The 26844-nt window shown below is 38.7% G+C and overlaps 1 protein-coding gene across 1 annotated transcript in view; it reads right to left on the reverse strand.

Annotated features, from left to right (window-relative positions):
* The window catches only part of CNTNAP5 (contactin associated protein family member 5), a 765902-nt gene that overhangs the window by 291790 nt on the left and 447268 nt on the right, over window positions 1-26844 (reverse strand). Inside the window, exon 11 of the mRNA XM_046657745.1 lies at window positions 20311-20417. Within this exon, the coding sequence (XP_046513701.1) occupies window positions 20311-20417 (107 nt within the window). The remainder of the gene's footprint in view (window positions 1-20310; window positions 20418-26844) is intronic.

The raw sequence follows: 26844 nt of genomic DNA on the forward strand, positions 1-26844 counted from the left end.
GTCTTCCTGTATGAATTGGTGAACACCTATTTTTTAAGCTATGAGAAAGACACTTCACAATAAAAAATGTGTCTTTTAGTATGTGAAATCCACATTATATTTAACACAAAGAGAGTAACAAAATGCCCCATGCTCCTATTACGAGAGGATGTTTAATTTTGTTACTCAGGACATCTCATATTGGTGCAACATGGAGTACCCATTTCCATCTAGATTACACTCAAAACATGTTTTAATTCTTCCTATCAGATTATGCTTACAAATTCCTTCTCATCATCACAGTGTTCGCAGAATACTAATCATCATGAAACAACGTGACCACCAAAAAGGAAATTGAGACACAAATCTCTGAGCTAGAGGTGAATTTACTATAAAGCTAAAGAAGCCGAAGCTTCTCGACCCGATTGCAAAGCCCTAAATGATGTCCCAGCAATGTGTTTACATCATTATGAATTTTTGTAAACATTGTGTGTCAGCTGGGCTTCAATCAGAGAAGTAGACCACTGGGAGATACACATGGATCTGTAAGGGGGGGAGTCTGTTGCAGGGATATGTGAGTGCTTGAGAAGCAGTCTCTGTGAGGTTGCTGTCTTTGCACTGGATGCTGCAGCTTAAAGTCCACAGTTGAGAAAGGAAGATGGACATAAGGTTGGGGAGCAAAGACAAACTAGAACATTTAAACATGCTCTGGAGTCTCTGGACTGAAACCCAGGAGATTTCTTGCTGTCTATGACTTTAGCAGTGTTGTAAGAACTAGAGCAAATGCACACACCTGGCCCGGGAGTCAGACAGGCTGACACAGGATCCAGAAGAAAGTGGATCAGGTGCAGGCCCAGCACCGTCCACACCAGCAAGTGAGGACGCAAGTCCTCAACAGTTAGGATGAACTACAGAATGGCTGCTGCTTTCTTTCTACCTCTCTCAAACCTCCTACAAGTATCTCTCGTGTGGTGTCTCCTAAGAAGAAATACATAGGAAAGAAAATTCTGGGGAATGTGGTTCAGCCAAACTTAGCTGACACATTATAAAGCTATTGAATTTTACAAAAGTAAGATATTTTAATTACAATCGGTTAAAATAAAATGTTTAACTGCAACTGGTTAATACCACTATCTCTTTCTCCTGCTCTTCCCATTGTCACACTTCTCATACCAGGTAGCATAGGAGAAGACACAGAAACTTTTAAGATCTAGTTAAGGGGGAGGTATGCTGCGGATATGTATTTAGTTTAGATTGGTGGGGGATAATCACATGATTTGCAACCGCTCACATGTATAGTTACTGCTAGCCATTGTGCTTTAGGAGCAGCTTCCATGAATACCCCTGCTGCCCGTACGCACATTCATGCAGCGTCATGACCAGAGGGGCAGGACCAGAGGTCAGACCTCAATAGAAACATCACCAGCAGCATCCAGCACCAGAAATGTGTGTGTCATGGAGGAGAAGTCAGGTTTGAAGTGTACACAGCCAGAAGCTAGTCTGTGGGAAATTCTTCTAAATCTTACATCTAATTTGTGAAACTTGACAGGGATTTTCCGAGTTTTAACCTCATTCATAAAAGTTTACACAGCATAGGAAGAGAGGGGTACGGATAGAAGTTCTTGTTTCATGTGAATGTATAGAGTTTCAGGTTTATAAGATGGAAAGAGCTCTGGAGATGGATGGTAGTGATGGCAGCACATTATGGATATATTTAACACCACTCAACTGTACTTAAAAATGACTAAGATAGTAAATTTTAAATTATGTGTATTTTAGCACAATAAAAAAATGAGAGGAAAGAAACAAGTTTGAATGTTTGCCTATAAACATCTGTAGCTATCACTAAAAATAGATATATTTAGGATTAGGCATGCCTTAAAAATGTTAATCTTTAACATCCATATATTAAGTTTTGTTTATTAGATAACCAGTAAGAAAATAGGATATTTTAAAATTTTCAATTCTATCGTCACATTGTTTTACATTAAAGTAAATAAGCAATGGATATCTTGACAGTTTATGTGTATATCAACAGTAAAATGTGAAGCTGAAAAGAATCGTTCTCTAAACGATCCATGTAATTAAAAATATATATATCGTGATTAATCATACTAGAGGAAAAGCTGAGTTATTTTATTCTCTGTAAAAAACAATATATATATATATATATATGTATATAAAAGCATCATGTAAGACGGCAATCAAAGAGAAACCCAAGAGACATAAGGAAATAAAAGTACTATAAAACTGTGTCAGGAAGTTAATAAAAATATTATGACTTTTTTAAATTTGGAAATGTCTATGACACTTGTCCCTTTTTTTTAATTTGTAATTTGTAGTGATTTATTTTCTCATTCTAAAAATAATTTAGAAAAACAATTTTAAATGCGATCCCCAGAATTATATATTTCTGGGCCTTTTGAAACTTCGGTCTGCCCTAGACTGAGCACAGCATCAGCACTGGATCATTGCCAAGGTCATCAAGCAGAACTGCGGCCTGCCTTCTGCAGGGACGTGTCTGAGCTCCTTTCTCAAGTAAGCAGGAGCCCTGGACTCTTGACGTAGGCTTTGCTTGGTGCCCAAGGATCTTCATCCTGCCTTTGACTTCACTCTTAAGTAGAGCAATGTGTGTAGCGGTGTCTTAGCAAAATGAAAACCAGAGCGATCACTAGAGCCAGACAAAGAGGGAGAAGCTACCCAATTATCGCTGCATGGTAATTTCCTCTTCTGTAGAACATAATTATCATCTTTACCTCGTGGACTTGCTTTGAAGTTTAAATAGGATAATGAGAAGGTACATGTAAACTGGCTGATGCATTCTAGGTGCATGAACTTTATCTAGAGGAGAGGAAACCAGGAGGAAGAAACAGAAACCGAAATGAACAGAAGCTATGAAGTGGAACATTGGAAATACCTGGGGAGGATTCTGAAAGATTCCCAAACACAGTCTGAGATAGTTTTTAGAAGGAGGCCTGGACTTGACTGGAGAGGAGAGGACAGAGGCATTCGGGGCCATGTACAAGCAGGGACTATAGGCATGGCCTTCCCCGAGACAAGCACGAGAACCTTGCTACAGACAGCATCCTTTTTGAGCACTTGAAAAAACCCAAGCAAGAACTCTGTACAAAGGTTTCTAGAGAAAGGAAATGCCATCCCTGGCCAGCCTGTGAGAGAGAGACAGGGTATACACAGAGTGATAGCCTTGAGACCTAACAGAAGAAGGACCCAGGAGAAAGAGTCACTCTCTTAGTTAAGTGGTGTATACAGCTTCCCAGCAACGGGGTCGTGGAACCTAATCTCATCATTCCCTGAATCTATTTCATTTTTTATAAACATACATATTAAACTGAATTTAATTCCTGTTCCAGACTGGATTAAGTCTTTAGTTATCCTTTTGTCCTTGTCTGACATCTTGAGTTAAAGCCCTTCATGGGAAACTGTTATAAACGGATGGCTTGATTGGGGAGCGTCAAATGCTGGTTCCTGGAATGGGCGAAGCCAGGTCAGCAGCAATAGCCACCATTAGAACGTTGTCCTCATGAGGCTGCTCCCTGTCGACATGTCCTATCTGTTCCATAACCAGACGCCTGCAAACCCACAGACAAGAGACAGCCACCGAGGCCTTCTGAGCCTATGAAAATAAGCTTGTTCTGGATGGCATGTGACCCCTTGACAATGAAAACCATGCCAGATTTATACAGCAACTTCAATTTGTAGTCTTCCCGGATCCCTTGCATGTCAATCTTTCAAGATTCATTTTAAGGGAGACTTAAAGCAGAGAAAGATTTCAACATCTGTTTTAATAAGAAATTTAAAAACCTACTCTAAACCCCTGCCTGTCTGTCTGTAAAAGAGCCCCAGCCTAAGAATATGCCTCTTTCTTGGACTCAGGAATAGGTTCCCTGTAGTACTGTTTATAGTACAACATGTCTTTCGCCTTTGGGGAAAATGGGCTCTGCTGCAACGGAGAGAGTCTTTCTCTTTCTGGAGATCCATTATGTGTATATAGAACAGAACCTTCCTTTCCTCGGCTGGCTGGGACCTCCACATGCTCCACCTCGTGTTTCTTCCTATTAAGCTTGCATCTCAGGGCATCCGTTCACCTCCCTGTGCCTGGTAGGTCTTCAGGTTTGAGAGAGTATCTGGACTGATCATTACCTGTGAACTTCCCCTTTTTGTTCAGTTTCAGCTTCCTGAAAACTTAAGTCTGAAGTTAGCCAATTTTTGTTCAAACTCTCAAACAATTTTTCTCAGTCATTGCTGCCTGAACTCTGCCTAACCTTTACCAATATTCCACAAAGTCCTTAATGAGATTGTTTTATGTTGTCATGCTAGAAAATTGAAAATGAAAGAGCTTTCATTTCTTAGAGGAATCACATAAGGGAGCCTGTGTGCTCATTTTTATTCTTTATCTTCTAATTAGAAGATTGGAGTTTTTAAGCAGGAAGGTTGAGGAGACTAGAGAAGACTATCACAAAGGCATTATTTCAACCTTCATTTTTTTCTTTTTTTCATTTTTATTCTCACCTTAACATGATTTTAATTTACAATTAAGAAACCTGAAATGAACTCTACTAATAAAGAAGTAAAAAGATCCGTGTTGTTCAGAGAAGAATTTGAAGAACTGGAAAGTGTAAAAGAGAATACCCTCACCCCAAATTGCTAGTGATGTGCAGCCTGGTTGCCCACTGCCTCTCTGTGCAGGCCATCAAGTCAACCTGATCTCCTCGTCAGCCCCTGGGGCGGCTATTTGTGCCCCGCTATCATCTCCATCAACATTCTGTGATCCTTTAGTGAGAGCCTTTGAGGAGCCAGACACATCTTCTGCCATCAATTACTCCCCTTCCCTAATTCCTTCTCACTTGTGCAAATACCTGCCTCCTGGAAGGACTTGCTCCTCCTCACCCCTCATATAAAGATGCCCCAACCTTAGGGCGTCCATATTGTTCTCAATTCTAGAATCTTATCTATTACACTTATTTAATGGATAATCAAGAGCTGCCTTGTAAACCCCATGTGCCTGCCACTCCATACTCATAGATTTTTGTCCTCTAAACTTCTTAAAGGCAGAAATTATATTTATGTACATATAGCATATATAATATATATAGAGAGAGAGATAGATAGATGAGATAGATAGATACAGATTGTATCCTTTCTAGCATTATAAACAAATGAATCTATTAGGCATATTTAAGACTGTGAGGAGGAGGAAGAAACATTCATAGAGCTCTCCTATCATTTACCAAATACCACCAGATCTTTATAAAAATGTTATTTCTATTTTCTAAATAAATAATTATCAGGCTGAAAAAAATCAAAACGTTTGACAACACTCTGTGTTAGTGAGTGTGTGAGGAAACTGGCATCCTCATGCATTTCTAGTGGGAGTGAAAGTTGGCTCAATGCCTGCAGACGTCAATAGGCAACATGCAGCAAGAGCACGTATATCCTTTGACCCAGCGATGCCTCTTCTGGGAAATGAACCTACAGCTATACTTGTAAGTGTGTGAAATGGCATATGTTCACCCTTATTCATTGTAGTTTTATTTGTATGGAATTATTAAAAAATCCCAAAAAAGCCTATCAATTTGGGCCTTATGAAATGAATTATGGCACAACTCTACAACTGAATTCCAAGCAACTGAAAGAAGAATGATGGAACTCTTTATGTGCTGATATGAAAAGATGAGCTCTAAGATAGATCGTTATTTTAGAAAAGTAAAATGCCAAACAGTGTATATAACATGCATTTGTATTTGCTAGTATTCCTATAAGGAAACTCAGGTAAAATACACACGTTACCTATCACAGCCTAGGTGTGAGTCTAGACAGATAGAAGATAGAAATGGAAATCAGGGCTTTTTATATGGATTGATTTACCATGAATTCTCATGAATATATTACCTATTCAAAATTTAAATTACAAATTTAAGCGTTGTTTGTATATATTTAAAATCACTTTCTTAAAGTCTATGGAGGCACTTCCAGTTCAGAAGAGAGTCTTAGACTCTGAAGTGTGGAAAGAGGAAGATGACATGGTTTGGGGCCTCAGCACTGAAGAGATAACACAGCAGCAGCGCTTCTACACCCCACTCCTGGCCCAGGAAGGCGACTGAGTCCAGCATTTTCTCACCCTAATCTAACACAGAAGGCAGCCCAGGTAGGATGGTCCCCTCGACGTGAACCCCACAGAATCGAGAGGGAATACCTCTGACAACACCAGGTAAGCCTGGTGGTAACAGCAAGGGGGATCTTCGGGAGCCCCACTACCAATAAGTGGCCAGGGGAAGGGATCTCCTTCACCACTGGGGCTGACACTCATCTCCCGCACCAAGAGAAACTGGGGAAACCAGATAGTACCTACAGGACAGATCCTGCCACAAAAGCAAGCAGTCTGATTGGAAACCTAAGAATCAGCTGCTGTATCCAAAAACACAAACTGTGGTGTGTATCATGGAATACTACTGAGCAAAGAAAAAGGAACCAACCTGGATGAATCTTCAGGGAATTATGCTGAGTGAAAAAAAGATTAATTCTACCCAAAGATCCCCTCCCCTCTCACAGGTCCTCACCTGCCACTAGCCTTTTAAAATCTCATTTTTGAATGAAGATTGAAGTATTGATGCCTATCTTAGGCTGGGCTTTTTAAATTCTTGCATTGGGTTTATGTTTTGTGATATAAAGTAATCATAAGAATGTCTATCACCTAAGAGTGCAAAGAAAATTCCTGAGTCTTGCCCAAGACTATATCCAAAGGCAAGAGAAAATTATCTTCATTATATAAACTTTACAGGAAGCGTAGGAGACAAATATAGAATTGTGTTTTGATTGCATAAAATATCACATCTTCGGCATTGAAATCACACCAGGGCCAATGGAGCTAACATTGTGACTAGTGTTATCATTAAGGTGCTACACAAACCTAAATGATATCAGTTGTACACAGGTGAGTAGTGCCATGGTAAGCAGAAGTGTGACATATAAAGCAGAAGTATAGCAGAAGTGTGGTTAGAGGAGATGAATATAGGTGCCAAGCAGACAAATGAGTAGACTCTATGGTCAGCTTTATGTTTGGCTAGACTATAGTGCCCAGTTACTCAATCAAACACTAATCTAGGTATTGCTATGAAGGTATTTTGTAGATGTGATTAAAGTCCATAATTAGTTGACTTTAAGTAACAGATATTATCTTAAACAATCTGGGTGGGCCTGCTTCATTCAGTTGAAAGGCCTTAAGAGCAGAGCTGAGGCCTCCCAGAAGAAGAAATTGCACCTGTGGACCACAGCTTCAGCTCATGCCTTAAATTTCCAGCCTGCCCTTCCTGATTACCTACCCTATGGACTTCAGACTTGCCTGGCCAGCTTCCACAATTGCATAAGCCAATTTTTGCAATAAATGTCTTTATATTTCCTCCTGGTTGTTTCTCTGCTTGAGCCCTGCTTGACTGATACTAATTATGTTTATTATCATTATTCCTCTCCATTAATACAAACTCCAATCTATACAAGTCAGTCTCCTTACTTACTCCAACTCCAGCCAAGCTAATGCCACCCTGGTTTCTTGACCATCCCCTACTTTCTCTGGCTGTGCAAATCACACTTATGTACCAGGTTTAGCTGAAGTCCAGAATTACTGAGTATCCCTTCCCTTCATGTCTCATCTCATCCTCCATGCTTGACACCTATATTTTTATCTTTACCTATATTCAATTTACTCTTTGACCATGTACAATCTTGTATTATTTTCTGAGTATATAATATAGGTCCCCCAGCCATTCCTGATAATTTTAAAGTCCTTGAGAATGAGAATAAGATCTTCAGTTGCTCAGATATCACCCACAGCGTTCACTGTTGGACCCAGAGTAGATATTTATTTATGGCTGATATAAACGTATACTGTGTGGAAGAGTGATCCGAAAAGAAAATAGATTTATGAAGAATTGATGCTAAATAAAAATAAACACCACAATTAAATCTTAACATAACAGCAGCCAAAATAAAGTGTGGAACCATCTATGTTCACTGACTTGGGAATCAATGGTAATTATTATAATATGATAAGTATACTATATATTAATTAAAATAAGTAAAAGCAATTTCTGGCCCTTATTATCATTACCCAATTACTTTCTGAATCCAGTGGTTCCAAGAACTATGGAGCCCACCAACATCATAGTTCATTGCAGGCAACTGAGATGTGATAGTGGTGGGAGAAAATGATGGCAAGTCCTATTCTTTGGGGGACTTCTCAAAACTGTGCAAGGATAGCTTAAATGGCAGGCTGTTCATGGTAGGCTCATAACAAACACTAAGCAGAGAAAACTAGAAGAAGGTAGATTTCAGTTTCTGAGAGAAACAAACCTTTTAGACACCAGAGAAACACCATAATAACAGGAGGTATTGATCAACCTGCTTCTAGACCATCAACTTGATGCAAATAACATACCTGTACTAAAAGGTCCCTTCCAAATGCAGGAATCAACACTTGTTGCTAATCTAAAAGTTATCCACAGAAGACCAGGAAAGGTGAAAGTGTAGAGGGCTGATAAGCAGAGTAAGTAAATCGAGTGCCTTCTGTATAGGCACTACACCTGGTGCTCTAAGTGTGGTCTCTTACTGAATCCTCAAAAAATCTTAAGACATAGACATCATTATTCTTATATTGAGAGATGAGAAAGTCAAGTTCAGAGAAGTTGAATAATTTTTCCCAGCTTACTCAATTGGTAATTGTTAGAGCCTGGAATTGAACCCAAGGCTGCCTAATTTTCAAAAACAATTGTCTTTTCATGTTTCATCTTCATAAAAAAATAAAATTTAAAAACACATTTACTTTCTACTTCTTATGACAATCCCCTAGTGATGTCTTTGGGATGAAGACTCCTCTTAAGCAGAAGCTAGAAAGCACAAGTCCTTACTCTGACAGCCTATGAGCTCCAGACATTCCCCTCTTCAAGTTATATAACAGCTGCTTCATTGAATGCCCATTTAGACGATGTGCACCAATGAAATAAAATGTTAACAGACGGATTCACTTGCTTCCTCTTCCAGTCACACATCAGTGTGATCAGGGAGACAGGAGCAAGGGAGTGATTGCCAAGGTCTTCATCATCACGTTAGCTGCCAGCAGGAAATCTGTGCTGCCGAAAACTGAGTTTGACAACTCCTGCGTTGACAGACTAATAAACTCAGTTACATGTCCTGCTATGATGATGGACAGCTTTATTTCCTTTCTCTGTTTTCTACATATATTTACTTAACCAAAAGTCCTATTTATGCTAGTATCTTTAAACTGTGCACTACAACTATGCCAACTGAAAGATGATTTACAAGCCAGTTTGAGAGTTAATGGGGGACTTGATGTGGGGATATGCTTTGAATTCAAAGCAGCAGCCTTAGTTCTTTCATCAAATTAAAAACAGGAAGTTTCTCTTCATGGTGGCCAAAGAGAAAACCTCACAGGTGCTGTGGGGTATCACATGATTCCTCATGTTTTACCTTCTCTCAGTACAGAATACGTACAAATACGCTCCCCGGAAGCGCCAACAAGCTGGAAGCTGGATCTCCCTTCTCTCCACGCTGATTTTGCACTTTCAGTAATTGGATCTGGGGCTCGCTACTGGGAATGCCTGCACAAAAAGCCAAAATGCGTGACCGCGAGGAGCTCAAACTAATGCCACAGAAAAATCAAAAGATCACTTATTGCAACTACTTTGCACACAAAGGTAATACTTGAGCAGAATGTTGAGGTAGAACAGAAAATTGCCAGGAAGAATATTCAGTCCAAAATAATGGAGTGATAAAAAGAGTTTGGCATGTTTAAGGAATGGAAAGTCTATGAGAGCCAATATAACATGACTGCATATGGGACCATGACTGAAAGTGTTTGTGATTTAGGAGGTCTCCAGACAGTGAAGAGCCACACTTACTGAGCTGAGAAACAGGGATTTTATCATTAAGAAAGTGGAGAGCCACTGAACGATTTGAAGCTGAGCAGTAATATACTGAGAGTTTCTTTCAGCAAACACATACCAAAAACTAAATTAAAAAAAAAAACCCCAAGAATTGCACTAACGACAACTCACCTTGCCTACAGCATGATACAGCTGATGAAGCTTTGCAGGATACTCACACTGACAACGTCAGAGACAACAAGAATATCCAGGTTTTAGTCCTGCTTGGGTCTTGTAACTGAATGTCCTTGGGCTATCCATTCTAACCTGTTCTGAATCTTTTCTTCTTCTTCTGAATACTTGTGTTGTCCCTCACCAAGGTTGCAGTGGGAATAAATGATGCAAATATATAAGAAGAAGAACTCTATAAGGAATCATACTTGTCAAAAAGATTTCACGCCCATTGGTTCTGAATTTATCCCTGTAGCAATAAGGGACAGATTCTATTATATTCTCTTGGTATACGACACAAGTGAGATTCAAATTGGTGAAATAACTTGCCATAGGTCACAGTGTTGCTGTGTTATAGAATTTTAATGAATGAAGAAGTATTTTCTGAATTTTTATCTCTGAATTACATAATGAAAACATTTTTGCAATATTAAAACTGAGAACACTGGGAATTAATTTATTTCATGACAATTTAGACAGTCAAGTCTTACTCTATTATTTAAAATAAAATTGACAAACTATATTGAGCAATCACACTGTCTCTTTTGTTCTCTTATTGCTTATAGCCCTTATTACCCTTTAAGTTGATTTATTCCAAATGGAAACCACAGTGGTTCAACTCAACCAAATGCTTCAAGGGCAAGATGCAAGAGCTTTAAATATTTGTGGCCATTATACCCCTCATGTTTTAACTTGTTTTAGTTTTAAAGGTTATTTGAGGTAACAGTATGAAAGAGCACTCAGTGTTTTCTAAAACATAGTCAAGAGATTTGGTGTATGATCTATGCAAATATTATTCTGAGCTAGAACATTGGAAAATGGCTAAGATGAGAAAAACCAACTGTACAGTATAATTACAACACACTCATTCTGAGTCATACTACTGGAGAAAATCAAAATAATCTTTCTTAGTGACCGTGTGTAGTCTATGTATATTCCACACTATATTCTGGAGGAATATGGGTTACAAGAAATACTCGATTTACCTAAGGGCATTTGTGGCAGAGACAGATCTGACTCAGGCCTCTTGAGCCCCAGTCTGGCTTCTTTCAGAGATATTGTACCTCAAGTTTTTCCACTGATGGCAACACCTATGCTAGAATCTAATATCTGTTTAGTAACCTACAATGTAAAAAGTTTTCCTATAGCCATATGATTTGGTAGCATAGGAAGGTAAATTATTAAATGTCTCTTACCAAACATACACCCAAACTTTCATAAACATTTTAAATATATAATAGATACCATTTAACATGGAAATGCCAAATTGCAAATTTTGGGCCAGATATTTTTCATTCCTTACCTCTAATCCACAAAATAACTGTTTAAATGAGTTATTATTATTTAGAGATCAAGCAAGCAAGGCTGAAAATTTTAAGTAATTCGTCCAATACCAAAGAGCTATAAATATACCATATATCTGTCTGGATCCAAAGCTGAGGCACAGACGGAAAATGTGTCTTTCTATATCGAGTTTAATATGTATGTATCCAGTCCAGATTACTTCCTTCTCACGGGACATACTAGAGCTTTGTATTTCTATGGCAATTAGTCTTCTGTTGATTGAAATACACTACAAATAAATGCTCATTGTTCAAAGTAAATTTCAATGATTCTCCACAGAAAGGCAACATCAACAATTAAATTATCTCCAGTTAATTATCTTCTTTCATATTTTGGGATCTTTTATTGCTTCTAAGGATTTGGAATAAAGCCCAAACTTGTGATCACATTTCTTGCACATTGTCAATCCAATGTAAGTGTTTGCAGTTAGCTTTACTGTAACCTCATTTAATGAGGGGAAGGGGATATGAAGGGAGAGATGGAGGGAAAGAGGAAAGAAAGAATAAATAGAACAAATTAACATGTAGGAAATAACTGTGGGAAACTTAAATCATTGAGATATGTTCAAAAGGAAGAAAATCGACCTGAGGTCAATATACACCCTTCATTCCTACCCCTCTCTGATGAGAAGTCTTTGTATCAGTTCTGTTTTTAAGTCCTGCTATATTTCATAAAATATTTAAGAGAACTATTGCTTCCACTTAGAGATGCTGTAATGTGAAGAGGAAGTGCTTTCAAGCCATCTAGAACTCAGTTCAAATCTCACTTCCACCAGCTTTGTGTCTTTAAGCATTTTGGCCATAAAAGGATATTTATATTCATTGATCCTCTACTGTACGTCAGTAAGTACAAGATATACAAAGAAGAATGCACAGAAAATTGACAGTTTGAGAAGGATAACAAGAACCAGATATTCAATTTTAGTATTGTGGAATAAGTTCTGTGTGAGTAGATGCTGAAGGAGCAAAACCAAGCAGTATCTAGAAAGGTCCCAGTAGGCTTCTTGTAGGAGTTGACAGAGATTACTCAGGCAAAGAAAGTGATAAGAAGTCTTTCTGTCAAGAGATTTGCATATGTGAAGACCACCATTGTTTGAAGAATTGCCACAGTCTAACAAAGTCAGAGCTAAGAATGTTGGGGGATGGGCGCTCAGAAAGTGAGATGACAAGTATAAACTACTGAGTACAATGCAGGGCAGTTACACGGAGCTTAACAAGTGTTTGCTATCTTCCCCTTAGGTTAGTGCCCTGATAGAAACCCAGAAATTCTCCATGCTCCTCCTCATTTGTCCTTCATTTGATTCTCACCCTTGAATAACACTCTCTAACACTTCTCTGCCTACTCACGTCTGGCTCTTGTGGACAGCCCTAACCAATCTCTAAGAACTCTTTCACAGCAACTTCAGCCTGCCCTGATCGCTCTCTTCATAGAGTAGCAACCACCTTGCAGCTGGTCTTACGCACATGGTTATGCACTGCCTTGCATTATTTGTTTATTAATGGATGCAAACATATTGGTCTCTTCTCCTAAAGGAGAATAAAATCATCTCAGTGGTAGGTAATGGTTTTGAATCACCTGGATCCTGACAACACTTAAGGTAGTCATCAGTGAAAAGATTCTCTTGGAACAGCAAATTCCAATACATTCCAGTACTGCCTCAGTCATAGACTGTCTATAGAAAAGTGCTTTTTTTTCTTTTCCTTATTGTGCCTTTCTCTAAGTTCTTTTTTAAACATATATCCAGTCATTCAACAATTACCAACCACTGTGATGAAGAATTAATCTGGAGGATATCGCTTGGGCATTTCTGTTTATAATCTCTTCTTAAAACATTTCTCTTCTGCATTTTATGTCATCACTTTTTCTTAGTTCTTGCTTTCCCTTTCGTCATCATTCCTTATTAGTTGTGTCTCAGTGTATCTCTTCTTGAGTTCTTTAAAATGTTTTATTTTGCAGGTTCCACCCTTCGCCTACACACCTAATTGACTTCATCTACTCAAAAGGCTTCAGCAACTTTACACCCAGTGATTTGGATCTTCTCCTCTGGACCTCACTCCAGGGATTTCTAGGTACTTCTGCACATTGAGCATCTGTCCAGGCAAACACTGTGTCCCAAATTAAACACGTGAGAGTGTCCACTAAATCTCCTCTTATGTCTACATGTTCTCTATCTGTTCACATAGAACAGGGACTTTGCATTTGCCAGGCACCAGGGTAAATACTTAATGAGGATTATTTTGTTTTGTTCCCGTGATATTTCCTTTAGGTAGCTGTTATTTTTAGCCCCATATCACAAATAAGGAAGTGAAAGCACATGGAGCTCAAATAACTTGCCCTAGGTTGTATATCTTGTAAGTTGTAGGACCAGGATTTGACACGATGCTATCAGGCCCAGACAGAACTGAGGACTTAGTCACTACATTCTTCATTCATGATGTCTTCTAAGCTAAAGCTGAAAGTCATCCTTCTCTCTCCTGTATTCGATTTGACTTCAAGCCTGTTTGATCTAATTTTAGATATGCCTTTCAAGTCATGTCCCTTCTTTTTAGCTTGTTCTGACTCTCATCATTTGCTGCCCACATGCTTGCAAACAGCATCCAGTAACTCTCCCTTGCACCTACGTCTTCCAATTTCAGTACGTGCTCCATGATACCAACACAGTTATATTTCCAAAAAGAAACTAATAAACCAAAAAGCAAACAAGAGCAAAATAAATATTAGCAAGTCAATTCCCAGCATTAAAATGAAACCAACAAAATGTGACCGGCTTCTAGATGCTTAATAGGGAAGTAAGCTCCTTCTCAACGTATAATTCCATCTTCTACTCTGGCTGTATTTCCTGACTCTCCATCTTCCTTCATTTCATCTTAGATTCTAGCTATGTTACACATCTCATGGTCCCCTCTTGCTGTTTGACCCTTCATGTCTTTCTGCCTTTGCACATGTTGCTCACTCTTCTCTTTCCCCTTATTCTTTCCCATCATTCAAGTATGTGTTCAAAGGTCAGTTATTCTGAAAACCTTCTCATGTTCCCCAGAAAGTTACAATACCCTCACCCAGTAACTCAACATTTCTGTGTGCACATACCTCATTTATCTATTTGTGTATACAGTAAATAGCAGATATCTGCTATGCGTCAGAGATTAAACAAGGGGCTGGAGACAGAGAAGATTCAGACATCATCTTGTCTTTATAGAATCCCCATCTAATGACACATTGAATTATCTTTTTCTGCTTAATTGTCTGTCTCACCAATTACATGATATGCCCTTTATGTCACAAGTTCCTTGGATATGAGTAGTACAAAAATAAATAAGACACAGTTCCTTCCCTAAACGAGTTTACAGTCTCAATAGGGGAGTTAATGTGAATAAAAATAGTGATGACACAAAAGACTGGTTAGTGTCATAAAACAAAGCAGGGTGTGGATTCAACAATTCATTACAATATTTTTTTCTTCTCCTTTAGGTCGCAGCCGAAAACATCTGCTGATGGCATTCAGGATTAATCACAGAGTTGAAGTTTCTTTAGTTCTTAATAGGAAACCCATAGAACAACAGTAGGATATGAGTTGACCTGAATTAAGAGATATGAGCAATGCTTTTAAATAAACCTCGTATTACCAGAATCCCCCACCCTCTCCAACCTTTCCTTCCAACCATGAAATGTCATGTAGTTAGAAGACCATTTACCTACTGTTAAAATAGCAAAAGTGTTATCCCTCTGTGATGACTATTGTTGAGCCTGACAGCCAGACAATTTGATATGCTTCCAATCAATACCTGGTTATTGACTGCCCAATGGGAGAAGCACTATAGCAGGCTTGGGAGAGGAAGAAATCTGACATCCTTTGCCACACTGAAAAGTGAGCTAAAAGGTGTTGTTAGGATGTCAGAGAGACTACACTGTGAAAAGGGATTAGCAAAGGCTGAGAAATGGTGAAGAGACCCTGAAAAGGGCTCATGTGAATGTCATCGGACATAGATAGTGAGAAGATCAGGGACAGTCCCACTCAATAGGAGACATATAACAGATGATAAGCACTTGTATCACTTATTGTCTGCTCAAGGTGAGAGTAATCATCAAATGCATAGTTATTGACACCAGATGTGCTTTCAAATGGTACTTGTTGAGGAATAAAATAAAATTCTGTGGAGACAATCTTGTTCCTATTGTATAAGTAATCTAAAAAATAACAACTTTATTTTATCTGGAACTCATCATGAGGGTCAATAATAATTTCCATTTCAATCTGCAAATGCTTTAGTAAAAATACATGTCAAATAGTTTTATAAATTATATAAATAATTCTGGCAGAGAAGGTGAAATAAGATCTCAGAAAATAGTGATCAAAGTTTAAACTGTAGCAAGACTTTAGGAAAGCAAGATGAAAATATGAATCAAGATCCTTAAAACTACTCACAATCTTTGACTCAATAATGTCCTTGCTAAGGCTAGTTCAAGAAAACAATAGAACATGTGGGGTTAAAAAATTATTTAAGCACAAAGATGCTCACTATAGTGTTGGTTATAATAATAAATATTTGGAAACAACACAGGGCCTTGTCCTCTCTTCAAAAGAAAAGAAGATTAGAATGGTTGAATGAAAATAAAAATCATTAGAATATTTATTATGTAGTCATTGAATAGTATTTATAGATATTGCAATAGCACATGAAAAGCTTTGTATAATGAGAAGCAAGCTCAGATTTCCCCTTGTGGAAACTGCTTTATAGGAATACCATTTGAGCTTCAGGAATGAACGAATAGAGCTATTTATTTTTCCTTTCTTGAGCCAAGCAAACATCTACATTGTCCCAAAACATACCATATATATTCCTACCATCATGTCTTGACTCTTGCCTGTATCTGTTTTCAATTGGCTTCCTTATTCCTTACATCTATTTTAATTTTAGTTGTCATTGAAATGCTAACTCATCCTGCTTCCTCCATAATGATTTCATGATTATTCTAGAACACAAAAACTTTCTCATCTCTCAGTCTTCTAGAACTATGTTTTCAATTACGATATCATAATATCTTAGCATGTCTCAAGCAACATCGAGAATGTCATGAATGTCCCATCACTAAGTTCATACACAGAGGTTTGCAAATGTCTTACTTGTTCAAGAAAGAAAATAAGATACAGGGATTAAGTATCTGGCGTCTGCTGCCAGATTCCTTCCAGCCAAGTCCCAGCTCCACCAAGGTTTACTAGCTGTGTAAACTTGAGGAAGTTATGTAATCTTTCTGGGCCTCAATATGTTCATCTAAAAATTAGAGATAACAATAATTCCCATCTCACGTTATCATTATGTTGCAGACTAATCTATGTACTAAGCTCACATAATCAAACCCTCTTCCTTTTAATCTTAACTTGGATTCATGCTATACCATGACCAAGATATACCTTGAGTACTTAGAAGTTGGTTCAATTACATAACCTTCTAAACTTGCACATTGTATAAAACCAATTAACCAAGGTAACTGTGTCTGGTGGGCTGAAGGCCCTGATCATTGGTTGGGTTGCTGTGGCTTAATCTGGACTGCAAACATTATTTTGCTTTCAGTTATTCCTCTGGAGAGCAAGATACAGCTTAGAGGAGAAGATTCCTAAGCAAACAGTTTACAAACACGATATCACAGTGTTCAATGGCAGACTATGGGAGAAGTGATAGTCTCATATTTCCTCCTCAGATTTGATAGGAATTGGCCACACATTCATCACCTCCTTCTTAAAGAGGTGGCTTTGAACAAAGTGTGCTTGAAAAGTAATCTAACTTGCATACCAAAGTTCTTTATGTGTCATCAGGTAAGGAGGAAAGAAAATTGAAATGACATGATGATATTTCTACTTCAACGGCAACCTGCTGTGTCTAAAGACTTTGGGAATTCCCATTTCTCATTTCTTAGAGAGTCCATTGTATTCTTTCCCTCACCCAGACCCCTCTCTTATCCATGAAGGCTGGGCAGAAAGAAGTTAATTCTATTTTTCCTAATTCAGCCTTATTGGTTTACATTTACTAGAAAGCACCAATAATGAAAAACAAAACTAACTCTGAAGAGCTTGAAAAGAAAAAAGACTAAAAGAATACTCAAGAAATTATCCGTTTTAATTATTATTATAAATGTGTTATGAATCTGAAGACCTTGCATTTAGTATACTGATTGCAGATGATTGCTTTAAGAAAATATACCCCAACACATCACGGACATTGTCATTTCCACAAGAGAAGGACTGCGAACTTGCTTACTTTGTTTTTACATGAGGGTATCCCTGTTTACTGTCTTCTGTGTTTTAGCAACTCTCATCTCTGATGCCCCACGTGGGAAACATGCTTGTTGAAGCCATGAAAGCATGGCTTGATTCATTCAGTTTATAAAGTGACTTAAAACAATCATCCTCACCCAACTGAGGGAGAGGAAGGGATTCATTAGCAGGAGGACAGATTCCTGAATTGCACAGGCATCTGAGGTGTGCTTGCCAAACCTCACAGTCATGCAAGTACCTCAGATTTGTCCTGGCTAGGTACCCAGAAGGGAAGAAGGTGCTTAACGATCTTGGAACTCACAGTGTAGGCACTGAGCAATTTCACGGAAAGGGGAAAGAGAAGGTCTTAAAAAAGGAATGCTATTTCTAAGGCTTGGTATGTTGAGTCCCCTGCTCATCAGTTTTGACAGTGTTTCTTTAAAAGCCAACACCTCACTTCCATCGATTTTCAACTTCACACTTTTGCAAAGCTGCAAATCTTCTATTTTTAGCCTGATGGATGGAGAAAATTAAAGGAAAAGAGCATCTGTAGAGATGAACTCCTCAAAATATCTTTAAATTACTTTAGGAGAAAGTGAACAGAATGAGCTCTCAAAGTGATAGGAATGTTGTCCTGTGATTGTGCTGGAATTGGGTTGGCTTTGACTTCATCTTCTTCAGGTTGCTCTTGTCTCACTAAGAAATGGATGGCCGTTCTGTTTACCTCTGAGTTTCTTACAAGAACATTGATGTTACAATCCTAACAAGTATATATATGTCCTACAAAGCTTCTGTGCAAACACACATTGTTCTTGGCTATTTAGGGATAATATTTCTGGAACCAGACTCAATACTTATGGATTGGTATTTATTGGGAGTCTTAAATAAAAACATGTAATTTTAGCCTAAAAAGGGCTCACAAGATTTCACTAGTTTTCCCTTATAGGATCTGTGAAGAAATTGAGCTCTGGAGTGCTAAAATTATGTACTTGTTTAAGTACAAGATCTAGGTAAAATTTAAATCTCATCTCTCTCAGTTCAGTGTTCTCTTTGCTGTGCCAAATTTCTGAATAGAAAATTTTAAATAAGATGCTTCATTTTAAAGCCAGACAGTGTTTTTCACTTTCCAAGGCAACTAACAGCGTTAACAACATCATCCCATGATGACCACAGGACTATTTCTTCTCTGACTTGATTAGGCTCCTCTATGGGCATCATTGATGAATGCTACTTCCAAGACATAGAAGAGGCCATAGAATGGCTGAGAGGTCTTCAGTGATGCAAGTGCCAGCATTGCTTGCCCTGGATCAGAGTCTGATTTCAGCTCAGCTGGCATCTGTCACTCCTTTTCTGAATCTCTGAGTGCCATCCCAGCAACAGCAGGAGCTCAAGAAAAACTGATGACATATGCTCCTTTGGGATAGTCTCACTGTAGTCTTCAGGGCGACTCCAGCCTTGGCTTGGCTCTTACATCTTTCTAGAAGTTTCTTCTCCCACCCCTCTGCCTTCTAAGTCAACTTCAAATTTCACATTTTCCATGAAATCTCCAATAACTATAACCAGCACCTTCAGATTACATCTTTCTCAATTATACTTATAGTTCATTTCACACTGTTTGACATGCAATTCTCTAAATAGTAAACCGTCTCTACTTTGTCATGTGTTTTTCTTTGGTTACCCCGACAAGACTATAAAATTATAGACATCTGGGCTCACATTATTCATTTTTTTTAATTCTCACCCCTTATTCTTTGTGAGATCCAGCCTGCCTCCCTGCTTCCTCTCTTACACTTCTCCTCACTGTCTGCACTCTCCAGCCACATGAAACTACCTATAGACTCAGTTTCCTTTTTATTTTATTCCTGCTGCATTCCTAAGATGAGATCAGCTCAAGCTTTCTCTTTGAAGCCTCCCTAACATTGACAGGTAGTCACAGGCACTCATTACTAATATGCTTGTTTTGTTGTTTCAGATCCCATGGTAAGAATGTACTTCCTCCCCTCTTAAATTCACGTGTGCCCATGTGACTTTATTTGCTCAATGGAGTGTGGGTTTGGAGTAATGTTTGTCACTTCCAGGTAAAAGCTTTTAAAAGCTAGCACATGATTTCTTGTGCATCTTTCTCCCTGCCATGGCAACATTCCAAGTGATGGAGCCTTTGTCAGCATCCTAGAATGAGGACAAAGTGGAAGAGGGTCCCCTGGCAAGGTGTGAAGAGCATGTAACATAGACATGACACAACTGCTTATTACTTAGGCCACTGAGATGTAAGGTTGTTTATTAGAGGCATAGCTTATCCCATCTAGACAATGAAGCTGATTTGATAGCCCCCCTTTGTGCACCTACACAATCTTGTCTTGCTTCTTCTGCAACACTTATCCCATTTCCTGTTTTTCTTCCTGGTAGACCATAAACTCCATGAGGATATGGCTTGTACCCATGTAGCCTCCATGCCTACCACAGTGTTTGTCATATAGTATCCTCTCAAGAAACACATGCTGAATGAATGAATAAAAAGCGCCCACCACCTGTTTAATACATCCTGAAGTTAATATTGGTGTTCCTGGATTTTTGCCCATTCCTCTGTAGATAAACCATGAAACTACTCACAGTTATGGCAGGTGGCACCAGTGTAACCTGTGTCACTGCAGTTACAGTAGAAAGTAGTCCAGGACTGGGAGCAGCTTCCTCCATGTTCACAGTAGTTTGGCAAACACCTAATGGAAGATAAAGCAAAAGCAAACAAAATAAACCAAATCAGTTGAAATAAAGGGAAAATTAAAAATGTCTTATACCCAACTGCATGAATTGATAGTGGAAATTGGTCTACAACACTCCTATACCTAAGTCAAACTTGAATGACATCAAACAATACTATGGTTTTACTACAAGGGGTGGGTCCACCTAGCACTGCTGGGCAATGAAAGGCTCAGAGCTGATTTCGGCAAGTAAGTGAAGCATTTCAATATTGGGGCAAAATCTCACTGACTTAAAGTTAATTTGAAGTAGTCAAAATCTGTAAGGTTTTTCATTTACCATAGAATAAAATGTATAAAAAAAGTTGTAATTTTACATTTTGGAAAGATTTTACATTTTTAAAAGAAAGGGGAAAGGGGCATATAATTGCGGTCACTGTCCTCGCGCTTCTCTTTTCGGTGATAGCCAGGAATCTATTTTAAACTACATATGAGATTTCAAAGGATGATACCTGCTCATTTAACATGTGAAGAAATTCTAACATTTTTTAAGTGCCAATTCTATCCTTAAAATGAGGCCTTTAGTAGTTATAATAATATCAGTATGACTATTCCAAAAAATATTTTCACCAGACACATTAAAAACCCTCTAAAATATCACATAATTTGACCCAGCAATCACACTTAGATGGTTTTATTTTAAGGATATACTTCAAAATATGAAAACCATGTATGCTAATTATCATTATTCATAATGATGTCGTTCATAATGGTGAATCAATGTAAGCGTCTGACATTAGTAAACTTCTTAGGAAAGTTGTAGTACCTAAAATTAATAGGCTAACATAAAGCTATTATCTATGATGTTAACAAAAAGGATTATAACAGACTGGGATTGGATTAGACGAAAATCTAAGATATGAAACATGGCAACAACAAAATAAAACGAGCACTTTATATTGCAAAAATGATAGGAAGGAAAAATGTTCAATGTCACTTGGGCTAGTAGGAGTGAAGGCAATATTCATTTTTTCTGGACAGAGATCATACACTTTAGGGTCACATACATCTGAATTGAAATCCCAGCTCAGCCATTTACTCCATGGTGTCTTTGGGTAATTCACTTCATCTCTTTCATCCGTAATTTAAAATCTCTACCTTGCAGGCACTGTTGCCACTAGGAGATAACCTGGCAAGTGCTCAATATTTGTAGTGGATAAAGTTAAGATTAAAAGCAATGATAAATATTGGAATTCTTGAAAACAATCTTTACAGGAAAAAATAAATCCCATGAATTTAAAAGGGAAGAGTGTATAAGCAATGAAATTCAGACATGGTATAACACAATAAAAGTGCTCGTTGTGGAGCCACTGAGAATGTGAGGCAAGCAAAAGTAAGATGATTTACCCTAAATGTCCTATATAGGTAGGAAACCCTCCAGCAAGGATTGTTTCAGAGCCCAGAAACTAATATTCCTGCATATGCTCAGATGTATTATTAGAAATTTTCTGCTCAGCACAGCAAACATACAATTGTGCTGACAGGGCTGATGTTTGGGAAAACCTCATTGGTAACTCCATGGTATCCAACTACGGCTTAGGAAACCAAACAAACAAACAAAAAAGACCCAATAATCTTACTATGGAACAAGTGAAACCAATCAATAAATTAACAAAAAGAGCGGTCCCTTCCCTACTCTAAATTCTATCCTTCCTCTTGATTCCTATTCCCAGCTCCAGATCTTCACCAGAACGCAAAGAAACAGGTTTGTCACTCAGATGAACCACAGTTCCTGCCCCCGCCAACCTTGTGCAGTGGGGAAGCGGCATAAACTTGAAGCATCAGTGTTGTCATCTACAAAATCCAAGCAAGGACTTCTGCCTCTGGGTGTGTCCTGACAGAGAGCCTCCGAGCTGGCCCATGAACACCCACCTGCCCCCACATCCTTTTCTTTTGCATCCCAGCACCTCCCTGCTTCTGAATACTGCTGCTTCTGCAGTTTATTTTTCTCCATATTTTTCCCCTCTGAAACTATCTAGTCCTTACATGACCTCTCTAGACCCCCTTCCCACCACATCCCACTCCCCTCCTCCAGACACCAAACGCACACATATTCCATAATTGGCTAATAAGGTTATTATTGCTCCCCTCCCTACCCCAACAGAGAGTGAATTGCTCTAAGAAGGGAAATCTGAGCAAATCCAGGTAAGTAGCTGCTTAACCAATAGCTCTTTTGGTTTTGGCATCAAGAAAGTTCAGTTCAGACTCTTTTTGATAGCTGAAGCTATAAAATAGAAAACTCAGTTCTCAGTGGCCATGTTTTCAGTCATGAGAAGAAAATTTTTCTGCAGTAAAGTGAGAAAGAAAAAACCAATGCTGAGGAGCAGCATGCAGCTGGAGAGACACGGCGAGGGTCCCGACCGTGTTTGTGTGGCTGGTTCCTGCTGTTCCCAAGATTTGGCTGCACCCCTGAACTTCCTGAGGGCTGGTGGTTTTAATCTATGTTAAATTCTGTGAGATAACCCAAGATCTTTCCCTGAAAACCCCCATTTCGCTCAGGCGAACTCGAGTTTGGATTCTGTTACTTTCAACTAACAGAATCTTAACTTTTTGTAAAACAGCATTCTATAAATAACAAAATTGAATGAAAAAACATGTTTCCTTATCATCTACGCTGTAAAATATTTAAAAAACTCAAGATTTCTAAATTCAGTAGGGGGAGGGGTCTAGGGGAAAACTCTAAGCAATATCTGAGCACGTTGAACACATCTTTAATGAACCTCTCACAAACCTTGTATTACAGTGTTAACAAACTAAATTTACCGATGAAATTGTAGGCCAGAAATTCATTTGTTTATGGTCACTCAAGAAAACCAATAATGTATTTCTGAGAGGGAAAGAGTACATGGGTAAGAAAAAATCTAATATTTCTAGCACACGGAAAAGAAAAATGAATGAATGCTTATAGGGCTGCGTTCGAGCCTGGTTCATTTTGGTTCAATGCATACTGTTATTAGGAAAACTCATCTGTAAAGTAGACACTCAAAATAAAAGATGCATGACCCCAATTTGCTTGTTTTAAAGCAGTTTTATGAGTATAATTTTCATATTCTTTAATCAGTTCATTTTAACTGGCGTTTTGTTTCTTTTTCTCTCTAATTGGCATAAACTGAGCACTTAGCCCATGAAATCAGAAAGAGAAGGGCTCGAGCTACGAAGTGAAAGGAGCCCATTAAGTGTAAGGGCCACCACCATCTTAGGTGTGAGGCCCTTCATCAAATTGCTAGGAGACAATCACTCAGAACACTCATCTTCTAAAATCTGAATATTTCATATATAACTGGATCTGGGGCTCTGTCCCTTCTTTTGGTGTACAATGTTGAACAAAGAAAGCTTTCAGCATGAGCAAACAGTTTTATTCATTCTATTCAGGAGCCCAAATAAGCTAGGATATGATGTGTGTCAGCGAAGACTCAGAAAGGACAGACACATTGAAAGCTCTTTGCCTCTTTATAGAAGCAAAGTGTGCGTAGTTTGCAGGGAGATGAAAGAAAATGTTGAAGGAAAGGCAGAGAAGACTTAGGAACGGATGGAGAAAATATACCAGTTTTATATGAGAATTTATCATTTTTCCCAAAATAAAAACTTCTTCTAAAAAAGAAAGATTGTTGAAACTGCAGCTGTGGACAATCTAGGTAAGAAGTGAACTGGGATGAAGAGTCATCCAGAGTGGTCCATGGACCTCATTAGTGGTCACTGTACCGTCTGCAGAGGTATACAGTATTGGCTTCACTGTTGTTGTTTTGTGGTGTGGCGAGCTGTTCACAAGGAGATATGAAGGAACAAAATATTTCTCTTTAAAGGCTGATGCACCACAAAGAGACAGCCAAAGGAGCTGCTTCAAAGAAGGGAAAGGATTTTACAAGATGTTGGGAGACTGAACCACTCAGAAAATGAGGAGCAAAAATTTCTGAGACTTTAAACCAGAGTCCAGTTTCAAGCATCCTGGCAAGCACGTTTTCTGCAAAACACACTGTCTGTTCGGGCATTAGGAAGAACAAAAGGACTCCTGCAGTTTTCCTTGAGAAAGGTCAGAGTGGTTATTTCCCTAAGTTAGCTTTAACTGGGGCCAAGCACAAGCTTCCAGCTGGAGTGGATAAGGCCTGGGAAAAGCATTGCAGTGGGATTCCAGATAGTTTGGAAAATGCACTCTGTCAGTTTTTAATAAATTTAGTAAGTTTCATAGAAATTTCATAGAAGAAACTTTATTAAGTTTCATAGAAGAAACAGGAATTTTGGCATTTTCTTAAACAAAAATCAGTTTACTGAGTGATAGAGCAAATCTCATGACTTTACATACCAGTGACTTTCAAGTTTATATTTTGAATTCAGTCTTGTCTCCCAAATTCCAGACTCATAAATCCAGCTGCTAGCCTCACAGCTCCACTTGGGTGTCTAACAGGAATTTCAAACTTTGTGTGTCCAAACCCGAATTTCTGATCTCTTATCTTGCCCCCCGCCTCTACCTTCTCCACCCATGTCCTTCACTATCAGATGATAGCAACCCCACCCTTACCACTGTCTACACCCCGGAATTTGAAAGTCCTATCCCTCTCTCACTGCGCACATCTGAGATATGAGCAAAGCCGCTGGCTCTGCCTTTAGAATCTGACCACCTCTCATCACTTCCATTGCTGCCACTCTGGTCTGAGCCATCAGCATTTCTCACCTGAACAACTGTAATTATCAGCTAACTAGATCTCCCAGCTTCCACCCTTAATCCCTTCTGTCAATTCCCAACACAAGAGCGAGAGAGATCCTTTTAACACCTAAGGCAGATCATATTGGAACTCTCCAATGGCTTCCTGTTTTATTCAGGGCAAAAGTAACATCCTTAAAATGACCTACCAGTTCCTGCTGTTCTGTACCCCATTAATTCTCTGAACTCACTCCTACTCGTCTCTCTTTTCTACATCTGCTTTGGCCTTATTGACCTCTTCATTGTCTTGAAAGCACAACAGGGATGCTCCTTTGTCAGGGTCTTTGCCCTGGAGTTCCCTCTGCACAGAATACTCTTCCCTAGATGTCCATGTGGTCCACTCTTCACCATCTCCTTGTCTCTGACAAAATGGCACCTTCTCAAGGAAACCTGCCACCGTCACACTACTTAAAGTTGCAACTCTCCCTCATTTTGTACCTCAAATCCTCTTTGCCAGCCCCCCTTTTTTTGGCTCTGTCACTTAGAATCTTCTAACACATTGTATACTCTGCTTATGCATTAAGTTTATCATTTGTTACCTGTCTCCCCAAAAGAATGTAAGCTCCACGCTTAAGGAGCTTGTTGTCCATAAATTGCTTTCTGTTTGGTTCCTTGAGTACCAGTGTAGTAAACAAGACGGCACTCAATAAATGGTTGTTGATTGAATGAATAAATGAATGAACATTTATGGGATGCAACAGCCAGTTGAAGCTGCTCTCTTTTAGCTAAGCCTCTTCAGTTATCCACAGTCTGTCTGGTCTTTACTCATTTACTATTACCTGCCTGCCAGTGAGCAGCATAATGAGAGGTGAGTGGGGAAAAGAGGATACAAAAGAGCCTTGCTTTTTTTTCAGAGAAAATTCTTTTATTTTTATTTTATTTATTTATTTTTTGGGTGAGGAAGATTGTCCCTGAGCTAACATCTGTTGCCAATCTTCACTTTTTTGCTTGAGGAAGATGGTCCCTGAGATAATATCTGTGCCAATCTTCCTCTATTTTTGTATATGGGACATCACCACAGCACAGTTTGGTGAGCAGGTCATAGATCCACAGCCAGGATCTGAACGTGCAAACTTAACCACTATGCAACCAGGCCAGCCCCACTTCTCTTTTGTTTTTGTAAGTGGTGAAGAAATAGTGAGACAGGTAAAGAGAGTCTTCCTGCAGCCACAGGTGAGGAGTAATTTAGAAAGGGGAGATGAATCTGGAAGAGTGAGGGGAGAAGTAAGATGGATGCTATGAATGGTATCCTCTTTATTGTCCTTTAAGGATGCAAGTAAATGGTGCAATTTCTTTTGATTACTTGTTGCTATTGGGCTGCACTTTTGGGTCCTAACAGCTTTATCTCCTAAGTACTTACAGAGATCATTGTCTCCAAATTGGTCAGAAGCAGGATGCTTTTGAATGATGCAACTCAGAACTCCTTTGAGGAAGTATCTAGCCTTCCTTATAAGTTTGTGTACAGTTTTTGATTGATTTTAATCAGGTAAAAAGTCTGTTTGGGAAATTTAATTTACCTATGTAGCTCACATTGATTCTTGTTACCTTTAATCAGATGTTAAAAAATGTAATGACCTTTAACCAGCCTTGTGATTATTCTAATAATATTTAACCGAATATTCTTTTTGTGGCTGGTCTCCTACAAAATATCTGCATCAAGAAGCAACAAAGATTTGGCTTTCTTAAGGC

This window comes from Equus quagga, chromosome 4 (genome assembly GCF_021613505.1).
Source record: "Equus quagga isolate Etosha38 chromosome 4, UCLA_HA_Equagga_1.0, whole genome shotgun sequence".
Lineage (NCBI taxonomy): Eukaryota > Metazoa > Chordata > Mammalia > Perissodactyla > Equidae > Equus > Equus quagga.